This window comes from Argentina anserina, chromosome 5 (assembly GCF_933775445.1).
Source record: "Argentina anserina chromosome 5, drPotAnse1.1, whole genome shotgun sequence".
Taxonomy (NCBI): domain Eukaryota; kingdom Viridiplantae; phylum Streptophyta; class Magnoliopsida; order Rosales; family Rosaceae; genus Argentina; species Argentina anserina.
This window is the reverse complement of record NC_065876.1, coordinates 15,571,996-15,587,913: the sequence shown is the minus strand read 5'-3', so window position 1 is coordinate 15,587,913 and position 15,918 is coordinate 15,571,996. Positions and strand designations below refer to the sequence as shown.

The 15,918-nt window shown below is 38.8% G+C and overlaps 3 protein-coding genes and 1 pseudogene across 7 annotated transcripts; 1 reads left to right on the top strand and 3 right to left on the bottom strand.

Annotated features, from left to right (window-relative positions):
- Nucleotides 1-1,237: 1,237 nt before the first annotated feature.
- On the top strand, nucleotides 1,238-4,208 carry LOC126795598 (uncharacterized; annotated as a pseudogene).
- Nucleotides 4,209-5,399: 1,191 nt separating this feature from the next.
- On the bottom strand, nucleotides 5,400-6,827 carry LOC126795596 (putative NAC domain-containing protein 94). The gene has a single exon (XM_050522406.1). It carries the CDS (start codon nucleotides 6,789-6,791, stop codon nucleotides 5,400-5,402), a length of 1,392 nt encoding a protein of 463 aa, XP_050378363.1. The 5' UTR covers nucleotides 6,792-6,827.
- A 1,135-nt stretch (nucleotides 6,828-7,962) lies between these two features.
- Nucleotides 7,963-11,692, bottom strand: LOC126793723 (pentatricopeptide repeat-containing protein At1g77360, mitochondrial). 5 transcript variants are annotated; one of them, XR_007672089.1, is made up of 5 exons: nucleotides 11,637-11,691; nucleotides 11,135-11,537; nucleotides 10,660-10,788; nucleotides 8,971-10,542; nucleotides 7,963-8,413 (listed from the first exon to the last, which is right to left on the bottom strand). XR_007672089.1 is itself a non-coding variant. In XM_050520329.1 (5 exons), the coding sequence occupies exon 5, from the start codon at nucleotides 10,505-10,507 to the stop codon at nucleotides 9,071-9,073; it is 1,437 nt and encodes a 478-aa protein (XP_050376286.1). In that variant the 5' UTR covers nucleotides 10,508-10,542; nucleotides 10,660-10,788; nucleotides 11,135-11,308; nucleotides 11,521-11,537; nucleotides 11,637-11,671; the 3' UTR covers nucleotides 7,963-9,070. The 5 variants fall into 5 exon arrangements, 4 of the variants coding, with proteins under 4 accessions (XP_050376286.1, XP_050376287.1, XP_050376283.1 ...); XM_050520329.1 differs by having other exon boundaries at nucleotides 7,963-10,542; nucleotides 11,135-11,308; nucleotides 11,521-11,537; nucleotides 11,637-11,671; XM_050520330.1 differs by having other exon boundaries at nucleotides 7,963-10,559; nucleotides 11,637-11,692.
- Nucleotides 11,693-12,219: 527 nt separating this feature from the next.
- Nucleotides 12,220-14,832, bottom strand: LOC126794249 (caffeoylshikimate esterase-like). Its single transcript, XM_050520915.1, has 8 exons — nucleotides 14,484-14,832; nucleotides 14,336-14,365; nucleotides 14,109-14,238; nucleotides 13,809-13,955; nucleotides 13,586-13,716; nucleotides 12,904-13,041; nucleotides 12,706-12,804; nucleotides 12,220-12,609 (listed from the first exon to the last, which is right to left on the bottom strand). Exons 1-8 carry the CDS (start codon nucleotides 14,754-14,756, stop codon nucleotides 12,391-12,393), a joined length of 1,167 nt encoding a protein of 388 aa, XP_050376872.1. The 5' UTR covers nucleotides 14,757-14,832; the 3' UTR covers nucleotides 12,220-12,390.
- Between the last annotated feature and the right edge of the window lie 1,086 nt (nucleotides 14,833-15,918).

The following is a 15,918-nucleotide window of genomic DNA, read 5'->3' as shown; positions in this document are numbered from 1 at the left end:
CTATCTTTCACAACTTCTATCACAATACCTATTACACTATTGTCACACAAAAATCACAACTATGTTATGAAACGAAAAAGAAGAAGAAGAAGATGATGATGAATAAAATGACTAGAAATAACAAACTTTTGTGATCTTGAACTATTACATATTGACACTTTATGTTGTAGTACAGACACCGCCAATCAGACTGTCTGTCACACTACTTATCGCACTAGCTATCACATTGCCTATCACACTATCTATCACAACATATGTCACAGTACAAAGTTAGTGTGACAGGTAGTGTGACGGGTAATGTGACAGGTAAATGATACTCACACTACCAACCACACTAACTTTGTGTTGTGACGGGTATTATGATAGGTAGTGTGACATGTAACTTAATGGTAGTTTCTTGCATCGCCATCCTTGACTATGTCCATAGCTTCATCCTTGCTAGATTCCTTGTTCTTCAACCATTGAGCCTTAAAAATGTCTTATTGGGCACCCAGAAAAATGATCTGGGCACCCATGACAAACCCAGAATCACGTCGACAACATTCTGCTATACCACCACCAACGACATGCTTGCCATCTTCGAGAAGAAGACCACCCAAATCGATTGGAGCGCAAGCCCATAACCTCGAGGACGACCTCCAAACCCTAAAGCAGCTCTTGCCGGATAAAGACCTCGTTGTTGGTCTCCTGGCTCTGCCTTCTTCTTTTGCGGCGCCATCACTGTCACCAACACCTACCTTTAATTTCAAGCCATGACTAACTGGAAAAGGCTCGGAACCTCTCACAAAACCGCCATCTCTGCCAAGTCGGAATTATATAACAAAGATTACAAAATGTACTCCAATTTGGATCGACGAAGCTCTTGGACGATCTCGCGTTCCGATTTGGATCAACGTCGCTTTTGAAGGCTTCTCGACCTCTGAGGTGGTTTCAAAGATTCAGCGGCAGGTAAGGTTTGAGACCGGCATCGAGGAAGGTGAAGTCATAGAACGATGGTGACGCGGGTGATGTGATTCACCGAGTTTAGGATCAGATCTAGTGGCAATATTCGTAATTTTATCAAAAATTCGGGGCAACGGTCAAACAGATTTGATTGCTTGACTTTTTTAAAATTTTGAAACCTTACTTGACTATTTTCTAATTTTATGTATTAAATGTGACTTTTTTTAATAAGAAGCCAAAAAAAAACTTGAAGATGCTCCAGTACATGGTCTTAGGTAGCAACCAAACTGTTAAGATGGGGTATGCAACATAGAATTGGAAAAGTGGAAATGGTGATATAGTAAAGTTATAGAATGAGAATCATAAGCTCGTTGACCCTTGTAGTTCTTATATGTAATGTGTAATAACTTTTGACTTTACGAAAGTTATATGACCTATGACTTCTTGTTACAACAAACTACTAATAAGTGTTAGACAACATTTTAGTTTATAAAAAACTCACTTTCTAATTTGATAGAACAAATAAGAACCAAAAGTTACAAATAAGAACCACATAATGGCAAGCTGCCACATATCATATGATATTTTACTTTTTTGCCCCTCTTTAGCTCATCACATTTAACAGAATTCATAATTCATTTTTACTATCACATATCACATCTACATGTGTACATGCTACTGCCGACTAAGAAGCTACATGCTATTATTGACTAAGAAGCTACATGTTACTATCGACTAAAGAGCTACATGCTACTGTTGACTGAGAAACTAGCTGCTACTGTCGATTATGAAACTAACAACTACTATCTAATTAAGCAACCCGCTACTGTCGAGTATGAAACTAGCTGCTATTGCCGACTTGAAATGTGTTACTGTCGGCTGGAAATGTACATGCTACTGTCGACTATGAATTTAGTTGCTATTATTGACTAGAGAATTAACTGCTACTGTGGTTTTTGATGAGCAAAATTTGAAATGTCAAAGTTTCTCAAAACATAGGCAATATGGTATTTAAATGAAAACTCATAACGTAAAGAACAAATTTATATATTGGCTCACCTCTAAATTGCCAATGGTTTGACCGGAAAATTAAAATTGCCGAAAAAAAAACTAAAAAATGAGGAGAGATAAACTTGTTAGATTTGAGAGTGGCAGGCTAGTAATTTTCGCGAAAATAGTGGTAGTTTGAACATTTCAGCATTAATTAATTAATCAGGTTTGCCCACTCATTTTTGGACTTGAGTTTATGTCCTAATTTGTATAAGAAATATAGAAAAGTGAGTTTTTGGTTAATTCAAATGTTGTCTAGTACTATTAAGTAATTTTCTATTCTTGTTAATAGGTTAAATAGTTTTGATCTCGATTCAACTTTGTCGAGAATAGATGGGTATGAAGGCTCTAAAATCGATCTAGCTGAAAGGATTAGCACACTTGATGGTCTATCTGAGACAATGGCCATGCCACATCAAAGATTGAAAATATGTTAGTTGATCCGGGGAATACTGATTCCATGAATGAATGTGCATCAGAATCAGAGAGCTCTAGGAATCCAGAATTGCCACCTGGTCCAAGATGTCAAGAAAAATTAATGTCTAAAAGCACAGACGAGTCAAATCAACAAAGTTATTTACCTATGAAGGCAATGTCCATAGAACCTTATGTTGAACAGACAACACATGATGATCTGACTGCTGAACATGTAGGAGTTCATGATTCAAATGGGGATGCGCATAGTGTAGATGGAAAGAATTGTGGCGATCCTGAGATCGAAAAAGTAATTGCCATTTCAAGTGAACAAGAAGCTGGTAATGGGAAAGTGATGGTATGAGATGCTCTTAATCATGAAGACTCGCCTGTCAAAAATTCATCTCCACTAGATATTGGTAGTTTGGGGAGAAGTGCTGATTGGAGTATCTCAGCGAGTGTTGCTTTGGCAGAAAATGATGAACCATCTGATGGTAATTTAGATTATGGAGAGAATTCCACTACAATGGTCTCAAGGAAGACGCCACATGACATCAGAAGTATCGAGGGGACTCAAAACTCAACTTTGATACTTCCTTTGTCCACACAGGCCAGGTTAGAGAAATATGTGAACCTTTACAAGTTGCAACCTTTTAATATTGAATATATTGTTCAGAACAATCACTTTGATATTGTACTAGGAACTAAAAATAAATAGGAATTTTTGTCTTTCATATCCGGGTTATGATCACACAGGCCATTCCACCATTTTTACGTCTGAATTAATTAATGTAGAACTTTCTGTTTTACTCTGAATGCATATGACGAACAGAGTCAATATTGCATTCAATAAGTATGTTCATCATGTGTAGATAACATTGATAAAACATCATATGAGGTTTAGTGTCATAGCATTTGATTATGTTTTTCCCTCTTTGCTTGCTGCAGTGAATCCACAACTGATGAACTTCCTGTGAGACAGGAAAGCACAGAGCTGGCGAACACTGCTCGAAGATTTCTAAGAGATTGGAGGAGACTGGACCTCAGCTGTGTTAGCCACCATTAACTGGAGCCAAGTCTCTGTCTGGAAACAACAAAATTGGTTCCATGTATGATGTATCAACACCCTGTAATTGAGAGAGGGTAAGTAATGCTCTCCCATAACAGTTGCAGTAGTTAATATTTAATCTATAAACTGTTTCATTTACCTTTGACAGGGAGAGTGTTACTACTAATGATGCACAACATGGAACAAAATTGCTCAGTAGACCGGTGTTAGTTCATGAAGAAAGAAAAGTCAGACCGGTAATAACTGAAAGGTAAAATGTTAAAAAGAAAAGAAAAAAAATCAGTAGATCAGTCGATCTTAATATGGTCCTTTTCGATCTTACACTGCTGTTACTGTTTGAAGTGGGACTTCTGTAGTTCTGTATATGCAGGTCTTTCAGTATCACCTATGACTTTTTTACGGTTCAGTTTTATTTAAGACAGATTTTATTTTATTTTCCACCTACTTTAATGAGTCTTTATATTATTGAGCCTTAGTTTCTTCCAATGGATATTAGACATTTAGACTGCCATATATTTTTATACTTACTCTTAAACTTTCATTTTATTGAAAATGGGGGGCTTTCAGATGATGCTACCCTTGAAAGATGAGACTGCTCATCTTCTTCAAGCACAGACAATTCGTTCTGTTTTGTGCACTTAAATGTACATAATTGTCATAAGCTTTCTGACCATCTGTTAATTTGTTGCAGGGTTCAGGTGACCATCAGTTATGTCTTTTAAAGGCATATTGATCACAACTGTGGCTTGTATGTATTAGCTAATGATATGGGGAGAAAATATACGCATCTATAGATATGCTCTTTACACATTCACATTGCAATAACTCTTTGCAGTTATGTATGGTATCATTCTTAATGTTTATGCAGGGATCATTAATCCAGTGTGTAGTACTGTAATATAAGCAATTATGTGGTATAATGGTCTCTCTTTCCTTTGCAGATATGCAATATGCTGAAAGAGAAACACGAGGAAGCCAAATAAATACTTGTAAGAGCTGTTGTGAACAACAGTAAACACTGATGCTTAACCATCCCATTTATGAAGCCAAGATATCATTTAAAATTTTCTTAGCTATTACTCGATCTGTTGTCTTTTTATCTGCCATTTTATAAAAACGAAGAGAAAGTAGCACATTCCTTCACAAATGGTTGCATTCATAAAGTTCATAAATTTGCTGCGAAATTGGCATCTAAGGAGCTTCAGGCATGTTGAAGAGGACCACCAGTGGTCACATAAATGTATTTTTCGGTACGCAATGGTAGCTCATTATTTCTTTAACACTTAGAGCTGCTACTCAGAACTTTGGTTCTAATGAGTTACACGAATGTTAGGGGCATGTTATGTCATGTTACCTGCTTTGGTTGAGACAAAGCTTTTCTTCTGAACGATCCAACCAACACGGAAAAAATTCAAATGGGATGCTTCACAGGGATCAGCTATCAAGCTCTCCTCGCAATTTGTTCTCCTACATCGCAATGTTGGAATCTGTACAATCTCATACTGGCTGGAAATAAGGGCAGTTGGATACAATCAGGTCTCACTAGAATCAGGGAAGAAATTCTTTAATCCTGCATGTATATATATCATTTTCGCTTGTGTGGATGCAAGTGTTGGGCATTTTCTGTTTCATATCGATGATGCAGAGGAGACTGTAGTTTGAGGGAATAGCCAAAATAATCGAGAATGGGAAGAATCATATCATGTATAATTTGTTTCACACACTAGTATAAATTCAGTTTTATCCTCAAGACTAGTAAATTTATGCCAAGGACAGTTTTGAACGAGGGCTGGAACCCAGTCTAGCTGGGGGGTTTGGCCCTCACACCCATATTTTCATAAGTTGAATATACAACGGGGGGACTTAAGCCTGAACCCCATCAAGTTTACATGATTCAATTCTCTTAAACAGAGAAAATTATAAACTAAAATGTCAAATTATAGCCAAAATCTACATAAGCAGCAGAATTCCATTCTCCAACTTCCATGGTGTTCTGCATCTGTTCATTCTCTTGACCTTCCATAAAAGCCATAAGCCAGTCTTCACCAACCATAGCGTCACCGGAGTCGTTCCCTCCACGCACATAAACTTCACATGAGGCTTCAACTTCTAGTGGTGCTGGCTGCGTTTCATTGCAAAGAAACTCATTCGCCTCAGGACTGAAATCGATTAACCCCAACCAATCTGACAAATCTTCATCAGTATGCTTATGTTTCTCATACGCTGGTACCTCCACCAAAGACTCAGGCATGCATACACCATCCTCAAAGCCAATCAGTCCTCCACAACCATTACTGCTGCCATCAAAGGCCGCATCCACATTTATATCACTACTCACACCATTAAGAAGAAATTCCTCCATCTCCAAGAGAAAATCTTCCTCCGGCAGCATATTAGATATCCCATGATTGGCTGCTAATGGTTGCTCACCACTATTCCCACCTTGAAAGTAAATTGCTTTTGAAGAGGGTGCATTTTCATCTTCAACGCATTCCAAAGACTCCTCAAGATCAGCTACGAACGCCGCATCATCATCTTCTAATGGTATTGTCTGTGGTGCTTCTGAAGAGGGTGCATTTTCAACTTCAATGCAATCCAAAGACTCTTCATGATCAGCTACGAATGCTCCATCATCATCTTCTGATGTTTCTGGTGCATCATCAATAGATGGTACGGTTCGTCGTTTCTTGGCTTGCGTGTCAAGCAACACTTCTTGCTCCCCGCCCGAGATTTCTCCATCATCACAGGCAGAATTTTCTTCAAGAAACTGTTTCTCTTCACGTTGTTTTCTCTTCTTGCCGATCTTGGTTTTCGGTTCGCCATTCTTTCGCAAAAGGCAAAGAACATAGTTTTTGACCATCTGTTTCTTGCCCTTTAGTGATCGATCAAGAAAGAATTCATGCAAGATCCAACAGCCGTCCTGCACCGACTCTTCGTTCTTGTAAGTTAATCTTTTCTTCAATCCAACAACAGCACCAGTTTCAACAGATCTTACCGGCTTGCCGGAGTCACTATGCCAGGTGCCACTTCCCACGTTCCGGCGAATGCGCTTGTCCGTGGAACTCATCTTCTTGTGTCGGGTGAAAAAGTAAATGTCCTTGTGAAGCCTCAAGTCGTGTGGTCTTTTGGATTTGAAGGACTCCCATATCTCCCAAGGTTCTTGCTGACCGTAGAGGTCGCAATCGAACACCACTTGGTTTCTGCCGGGCACGTTCTCCCCACACAACATCGGCTTCAGGTAGAAGAGAACTAACTCGTCGTCCATAGGGCAGAACCTCTGGCCAGGAATAAGTTGATTGCCTCTGATCTCCTCCATGATAAGGTTTTCGATCTTTCTTTTCTTGGTTTCAGAAAGAAAGCTAGAATCGTCGAGGGAAAGAAGATGAGTAGGTTTTGATGAATCGATTAAAGAGAGTGGGGCGTAATAAGATAAGTAGGGTTTTGATCGAGAGGAAAGATGATGATCAAGTAGAAGAGTGCAGCTAGTGTATTTTAGAAACTAATGTTGGTCGCTAACCCTAATGAATTTATAGAAAGCAAGGAACCGAGTTGGTGCAATACCGACTTACGTACCAGGGTATTATTGATATTTACTCTGTTTCTTGATCATGAAGTAATGAAATTATAAGGACTGAATTATTGCCCTCATTCTTTTCAGGGTCACAATAGAGAAAGTGGTGCATGGGAGATCGAAACTTACCTCCTGTGCCGACCTGCCTTTCCATCCGATCTATTCGTGCGAGAAGCAGTCAACTAAGTTCTTCCTCTAAATACAAAGGATCTCTGAAAGGTACGTGGTATATAGGGTGCAAGGATTGCCTTTAACTACAAGCGAATGAAGCGATACGTGTAGCCTCGGAATGTATGAAACAGATCGAGATCAAGGCTGCTATAGAATATATGTTAGAGCTGCGTTGAACATGCCGAGAGCTCATTCCTAAGCTTCGACCGCAATAATTACACTATAGAAGATAGCGCATTCCTAAGTCAGTTTTCCATTAATCACGGAAATTTGAGTATGTTGCAGGGTAAAGCGTACACATTCATATATGAATTTCCACCTTCCATAAGCCATAACGTACACATTCTCCGTAAAAAATATATTCCTCGGAGTTTGATTTTTCATCATTTCGGACATGCATGAACAACACTGAAGTCTTCAGTGTGGAGTTGTAATTCCCGCTGTTGCCACTAGCATCTCAACTGACATTTAAAATTAGAAAAAGCCTGTTCATATTCATTCTGACATGCTAGCCTGAAATTGAACTTTCCATGAAACAAAAAACCTGGACTTAAACCCGACAAGCATGTACTATTTTCAAGAACCACATGCACTAATGTCCATTGCAGAGATTTAGCAAGCAAAAATGGCTCTCTTTTTTCACGAGTATCAGGGAAACAATGGGCTAAGTTATTAACATTGAATCTATGCACAACCGAGTATTGATTGCGCAGAATGCTAAGTTCTGTGTTTTGAAATCAATTAGTTGACACTGAAATTCAATTTATAAAATAGTAAAATTGTTTGATTCAGTTTTCACCAGCTAACCCACATTGCCTTTATATTCAACACCCCAGCTAGTTCATGAGAAAATAAATACATGTACTTACAACCATAACCACATAGAATCCCTAAGAATAACTTGAGGCACATGCACCTTCATCCTCATATAGCAGGATTGCTACTTGGTCAATAGTCAGGCTTTTCTTTTCTTCAGTTGGAACAAAAAATTTAGCTCCAAAAAATTCTACAGCTACCTTGGTTTATAAACGGAGAGGCGGGACAGCATCACCATGACAGCATACACTTCCTCGCAAGCCTTTTGCAAGTCTTTAATTCCTTATGTAATCCAACAGTCCCACATCTTCAGCTCCTTCCTCCATGTACTTGTATAAGTAAGCACACATACAAGTAAGCCCGTGTCACTTTTGATTCATCTGTACAAAGTCATTCGGTGTCATACCCTTTGCTTTTGGTTCAGCTTCTGTGGAAACCACAGCCAAATGACCAGCAGCTCAATGCCGCTAATCCAGTTAAATGTTGTAATTGATAAAATCACTTACTATTGGATGTCATAGTAGCATTTTCTCTTGTTTACATTATCTAAAACAAAAGATAGCTTTCTGTAGTCCAGCAAATAACATTTTGATGTTCATATATGTTGAAACAACTTGGTTTCCGCTGCCAGTCCAGTTATAAAAAAACTAAACTAGACATAAGACTAGTAGAAGTATGGAACATATGGGCAGTAATAACTTCAATGACACTCATGCCTGATAATGATCTGCTGTTATGGACCATTGTTTGCAAACTAACTGAAATGTTGTGAACAGGGATTTGCCAGAAAATATGTGCTGTTAATAAGGACAACTGTATCATCTCAGCAACATCTGATTCTACAAAACCCTACGGCAATCTAGTTTCTCAACAAACAGCATGAAAATGCAAGCTGATAAGTATTTGATTTGAACATAAAAACTGGAAAGTATCTGACCTGCAAAAGCTGAGTCTTTTTCCTGTAAGCAAGCAGCACCAACAGGAATATACATTAAGAATCCAAACAGCACATGTTTCTCAGTTGCCAGTCTGACTCCTTAATCAAAAGATGGCTCTTTGACCAGGAGATTGATTTTCTCTTGAAGAAATTTTAGTACATCTTCTCTTCCTTCTTTTATAAGCAACTGTCTTAATCTCCCAAACGTCACACCTGATGGCCGAATTCCCTTCTCTATCATCTCTTCCAGTAAGACACAAGCCTTTGAAGCATCACCGTTTTCACACAATCCATTTATAAGGACTGAATATGTATGCATACTGGGGATAAACTGTTTCAACTTCATGTATGTCCACACTTTGCGAGCCATTTTCAATTTATTTCTCCCGCATAACATTTTTATCATCATTGTATACGTATCTGCATCTGGATCACATACTTGGATCATTTTACGGAAGACACCAAATGCCTCATCAGTTTCTCCACGGTCAATCAAGCTGTTTAAGATGATATTGCATGTCCTTGAATTGGGTGCAACACCTTTATAATTCATATCATTTAAGACCCTGTGCACATTCTTGAACTTGTTAACCTTACAAAAAGCACCAATCAAAGCATTATAGACGGCTACATCAGCCTTGATTCCATTTCTTTCCATTTCCAAGAATGTTTCAACAGAATCTTCAATCCTATCCTCCACCCCATACGTATGCACCAAAACACTATAGATATAAGATGTAGGCATACAACCACTATCATCCATGCCCCGAACAATCTCAATGGCTTCGTCCACCCTTCCCGCTTTACATAGAACATCAACCATGATACCGTAAGTCACTATATCAGGATTACAGCCGGCATCAACCATTTCTCTAAAGACCTCCCTTGCCTTGGGCAAATTCGGATCCTTCCCCCAACCATCAATCAATATACTATATGTCTTTGAGTCTGGCTGAAAGCGGTCCTTCATTTTATCAAAAATCTCTTGAGCCTTCCTCACATTTTTGGATTTGCATAAAGCACTCAGCAGGCTGTTGAATGCCGCCAAATTCGGAGCACAATCATACTTTTCCATAACATTAAAAGTATAAAGCGCTTCCTCTACCTTCTGCGCCCTGGCATACTTCCTCATAATTATACCAAATGTCTCCATATTCTGCATCTTTTGGGCCCTCATTGAGTTCACAAGCTCCCACATGATCTTGTACTGTCTTATCTTGGCCAAAGAATCAATCATAGCATGGTACGCCTTAACACTGTGTGTGTAGTTCCTCTGCTTCCCTGCCCACTCAAAGAAGCGGTATGCAACCATCCCGGCATTCTTGAATCTCATGAGAACATCCTCTACTATTTCAGGTGTAATTCTGACCCCGCTTTGGTCGAGGGCAGTATCAAGTATGAGTGCCGGGCTAGAAATCATGATTTTGCATATTCTTTTGATTGGATCATCAGTAATGTGCCTTGATGGTTCACTAGAACAGTAATTTCGACAGAGAAAACCCAATTTTTCTCCACAGTTCTTTATCTTGATAATCATATTCTTAAGTAACTAGGCATGTAGCCCACGGTCCGCTGCAGGGTTAATACCACTGAAAATTCAATCAATGGAGCAAAATATAAAGATGGAAGTTTGATCAGCCAAAATATAATGTTGTAGTATTTATACAAAAGGGGTTAGTGGTTCATTACATATCAGAGTAACATCAACAACTTTGCATCTGAAATGCCTCCAACAAAATGCACACGCACAGTTGCTTGATCCTGCCTTGTTTGATTCCAAACCAGTAACAGGATGCACAAACTTACTGTAGCCACAACCTATATAGAAATAGAGTAACGCAAATTAATTAGGGAAGATACAATGCCACACAAACATTGATGACTATCATGCAACATGAGAAAATTATGCTTCCCAACACCATGTAAAACAAAACACGAACCTTAACAAAAAGAGAAAACAAAAGAAAGAATGAAAATCACAGTATGAAATAAGTGTGAAAACTGAAAACTGAAAAGAAGGTGCAAAAAAATATATATATATCAAAGTATTTCCTGTTTACTGTTTATATCATTCTGGTTTATATCCACTCAATTTCAGAAAAAAAAAAACGCACAGTTTATATCATTGTTGTTTCTTCTTATCAATTTGGGGAAAAAAGCTTACCTAGACAACAGCCATGTAGAAAAATTTCTGGAGCTTGATATGTATTACAAAAGTCCATACGAATTGCAATGTTGAAGTCACATGTATATCATTAGTTTCATGCTTATCCAAGCAGGACCAGATAAGGCATATTATCAAGTCTAATCTCATCACCAAGTACTTTCCCGTGGAAACCTAACCATTGCATATTGAATGAAGCTAATTATCACCTCACACAATTTCATTAATTCATACTGAAGAAAATACTAATGCAGCAAACATATAAGTTGCATATATTCTTTACAGTGGAACATAATATCACAAAGGGAAAAGAAGTTAGAAATATCTTAAATGAGAATTGAGTTGAATAAATTACCCAAGAATTCTTTCAAATAAACTTTACCTACCAGAAACCAAATGAAACCTGTCAATGAGAAAACAAATTAACAAATTACAGAAAACAACAACAACAACAAAACTTGGTATAGCTGAGTATCCAATACCAAAAAGGAAATTGACGAACCTTCCTCTAGCTGTGCAGAAGTTTCAATCTCCAAACAAAACTCTGACCTGCAAAAACCGATAGCAAAGCAGGCTTCAAAATTCAGAAGAAGCTATAATCAGTATGCAATATAAATTGAGAGTATAATAGCACCCGCTATTTCCGAATTTGGAGCATGAAATGAAATTGAAGCTTTACCCGTAAAAAAACCAATTGATGGGTAAGGAAGAAACCCAGAGAGCGACGGCTTTTATACCCGAGGGATTAAGGGCATATTTCGAGATTCATTTTAACTTTTTACATTTACACTTCAGACTTTTACTCTCTTTTTCTTTTCTTTTTAATTTCTTCTTAATGTTAGGGTACCATGAAGACTCCCAGCTTCAGAAGTTCACAGTCGAGCTTAATGAGTCTCTTGATCGTTAGGAGTACAAATTTGGGGACCAATGAGAATAGAGATTTACCATCATATTTAGAGATGATGTGAAAATGAAGCCGCGATCCAAATCCTAAATATACTTGTTGCATTAGTCTTTTTATTATGCTTCAATAGAGAAGATTGGGGGTGAGAATCTCAATGTTTTCAAACGTAAAGATGTAGGATAGATTTAGAGAAGAAGATGATATTGTAATCCCAATTTATCCTTGGCCGGGTCAAAAATGACAAGGCATTTCCAGTTGCATACAAGAGAAGACGAGAAGTTACAAGTTAAACATTGGATGAACTTTGATCTCAGATCATTTCTATAAACTCCAACTGAAAAGAGAACTTTGTCTACTTGGGCAAACACCGGTGGTCAAGCCAGGTGATAATATCTTCAAGGACTGAAAAAATTCTATCATCAGGTTCTCCTTCAAGAATGCAATGAAAGCCATCTGGGTAGAGTTTTAGAGTTTTGTCTTTGCTTGAGGCCTTCTCATAAAGAAACTGGCTGACAAAGGGATCAGTCACTTTATCTGCAGCTCCATGAAGAATAAGCAGCGGAGATGAAACCTGTGCCATTTGCATATCCCATTTGGTTAAAATCCATCTTATTTGTTACTTTAAAGCTTGACTAAGTAAACTTAGGAATCACAAAGTGAAACTGACCTTATTCACTTTCATCTCAATCTCCTTAGTAGCGTTTAGAAGTTCCACAGCAGTCTTCAATCGCACAGGGCCATTGTAGCACGTCACATTGTAAACAGCCTGTTAGAAATAAGCAATGCATTATTGACTTGATTATCTTCAAATATTCAATACTGAGTTCTCGACAAGATAACAGTTTGCCCCCCAAGTATAACTAACCAGTTTTCTCTTCCTTTCATCTCTGAATGCCAACTCAGCCAAATCTTTCTGGGGGACAAGCTTTGCTTTTGGGACAACTCTGGACAAAAGAGTTAATAGCTTCGCTGCCGCTGGTGGAGGTGCTACATCCTCTGCAATCTTCAGTAACTCAATGTCAGATAAAAAAATTATATTCTGAAGTATATTGGTCTACACACAAAATTAGGTCTTGCAGCTTCTGGACTCAACTTGTTACGCAAAGTCTGCAGACAAGAAATCAATGTCATCTTCTGCGGAGCTGCTCGTCTGTTAGGCTTCTGTAATTTTACTAATTATTCGATGAATGACCACTATATTCTCACCATTACAGACATATTTTACCATCTTACCATGCACCTCGTGTTAGACAGGGTAAAATTAACTTCACTTGACCAAAGCTAGAGACATTCACAAGACTAATACTTATCAAGATTGTCCATGTAAGAGGTAAATAGTTAGCACCACTACTACTTACACAGCTAACTAATAGCAGAAACCTACAAGTTTCAATTCGCTCAAGTTGGAGCTATCTCAAGAAAACCATATAGCTGAACCAATGAGACAGAAATTAATGAAGTATCATATAGGAAGAAACTGAAGTTGAAGTCAATGAATGTTAAATGTAGTTCAATAGATGTATATATAGGATCAAGGATGGACTTACTTTACACATTGGAGCCACAAGAACTATGCCATCCCAAGCATATGGTTGCTTGAAGTGAACTTTGAGAGTAACAGCTCCACCCATAGACTGCCCCAATATGAAGTGCGGCAACTCTTTCAACTCTGGTTTTTCTGTCAATCCAATTTCAAGCAATTATTCAGTACAGAAGGTGATGTGCAACCCTTGATAACAAAAACATTAAGAGTTAAGACTGACGCCACACCTTTAATCTTTGTATACTGTTCAATAACATCATCGGCTAATTGATCAAAGCTCGGAATAAAACCGTGCAGTCCTTCCGAAAGGCCAAAACCTGGGTAGTCCATGGCGTACACAGCGTACCCAGCCGCAGCAATTTGCTTGGCAATACCTATAGAATCCAAATATCACTGATATCAGCCCTTCTGTTTAACCCTTTAAAGTATGGCTCTCAAGTACAACAATGTACCAAAATCAAGAACATACATGAAAGCTCCAGAATTTGACTCAGAATAGAATATCCAAATGACAGAACATAACAAACCTTCAAAGAAGAAAACGCAAGTATCACCATACCCATGGCAGAAACACAAAACGCCTTTAATCTGAACACCTTCTTTTGGCTTCCAGCTTTTACAGAAAATTCCAAGCCCCCTTGAATTTATTTCATACCACTACAAGGTGAAACCCAGAAACAATTACAGTAAATAACACTGTACACACATTCTACCATACTTTACTAATTTAAATTGCGGAAGGAACAATCTTTACCTCCTCTGTTCTGATCCCGGGGGGAGCCAACTATCCACCAATCCATTCCCATTCAACAGCAATAGAAATTGGTAAAAATCATAAGGAAATTATATTCAAGAATACAAAAAAAAAAAGCATATCTTGTAAGTAATCAAAGACGACCAACATTAAACAAGCAGTGATCAAGTTGTTGCTGCAGCTCAACAAACGCGGATCGAACTCTTCTCCGGGCCGGAGCAAAGTCAAGGCTCTGATCGGCGATCAAATTGAGCTCCTCGCTAACACCTTCAATGGGTGGCCTTCTCTTGGTTTTGGCAGCTGCGACTATTACTTGACTTGGTCTTCTGGCGGGTGCTGCAAATGTGGGCTGTTGGGTTTGTTGCTGGCGACAGAAAAGAACCTGAAGTTTCTGCAATCTCAGAACTCGAGAAAGTTCCATTTCGAGCGGAGGAAAAAGTTAAGCACAGAGCTCTCAGACTTCGAATGAAACTGAGTTACAAGACTTGAGGTTGATGCTCGTTCTGGTTTTATTAGTGCTATGAATATTGACCGTCCGATGTGGCCATCTCTTTCTTCGACTTATGTAAGATGCACATGGAGCATGTGTTGTATATAAGAAGTACGGCTACAACTGTGATTCATATGAAGTCAATAAATATACTTATAAGCTTAATTCAGGAAGCAAAGATGTTTTGGATTGCGGTGGGAAAGGGGTAAGTAGTTTTAAGTCAATATTACAATATGATATATTATCATTTATACGGATCAGTATCAAATGAAATTCCAAATCTTTCTTTTAACATATTCTAATGTAGCTCCATCTTTTCAGGAGCTCCTATCTCCGAGATCTAGGTTTCGTGTAGCTATTGGTGGCATCAGGATCGCTTCCTTGTCTGCCTGCAGGCATCGTTTTCGACACGGGTTTGGTTTGGGTTGACAGGAAGTGGAGGCAAAGGTGCTATGGTGGGTTTTGGGTTCAATTTCAGGCTCAGTGTAGGACGAGGACCAATGGTTGCTATGGTGGCAATGGTTTGGGCTTCGATTGTTTCGATTCGGTGGAGAGTTTAGACAAGTGCACGGATCTGCAATCCCAGCGGCAAGTCTACAACGCCTTGTTTGCTCTTGTAGGGCGGTGTTTTTGGTTTACCTAGCAGCAGCGTTTCCATCCTCTTAGCGGCGGCGGGGTTGAGTCTCCCTATCAGCATCATCCAAATCGGTGGAGAGTTGAAATTCTGTTTTGGCCTTGGTAATCGATTCTAGCGATAGTTGGTTGGTGTGTTTTACTTTTTCAGATTCGTATCCCCTGCGTGTTACTAGAGGCATCAGCTTTCTCAAGTCTCTATCGATTCTCATGGCGTCCAGGCCAGCCAAGTCGCCGGATTAAGGTGGTGGCGGAAAACCTAAAGGGTTCGAATTCGACCAGATCCGTCTGTGAAATTGGAGGAGAAATGGGCTTATGGGCTTTGGCTTGTTGGGCTGTTATGCTTGATGGACTATGCCTTGCAATTCCTTTCATCTTTTCTTTTATGTGGGTTTGGTTTGATTTTGACCTTCATGGGGAAAGACCCTCCTAAATAGAGAGGTTTCGACTATTCTTCCTA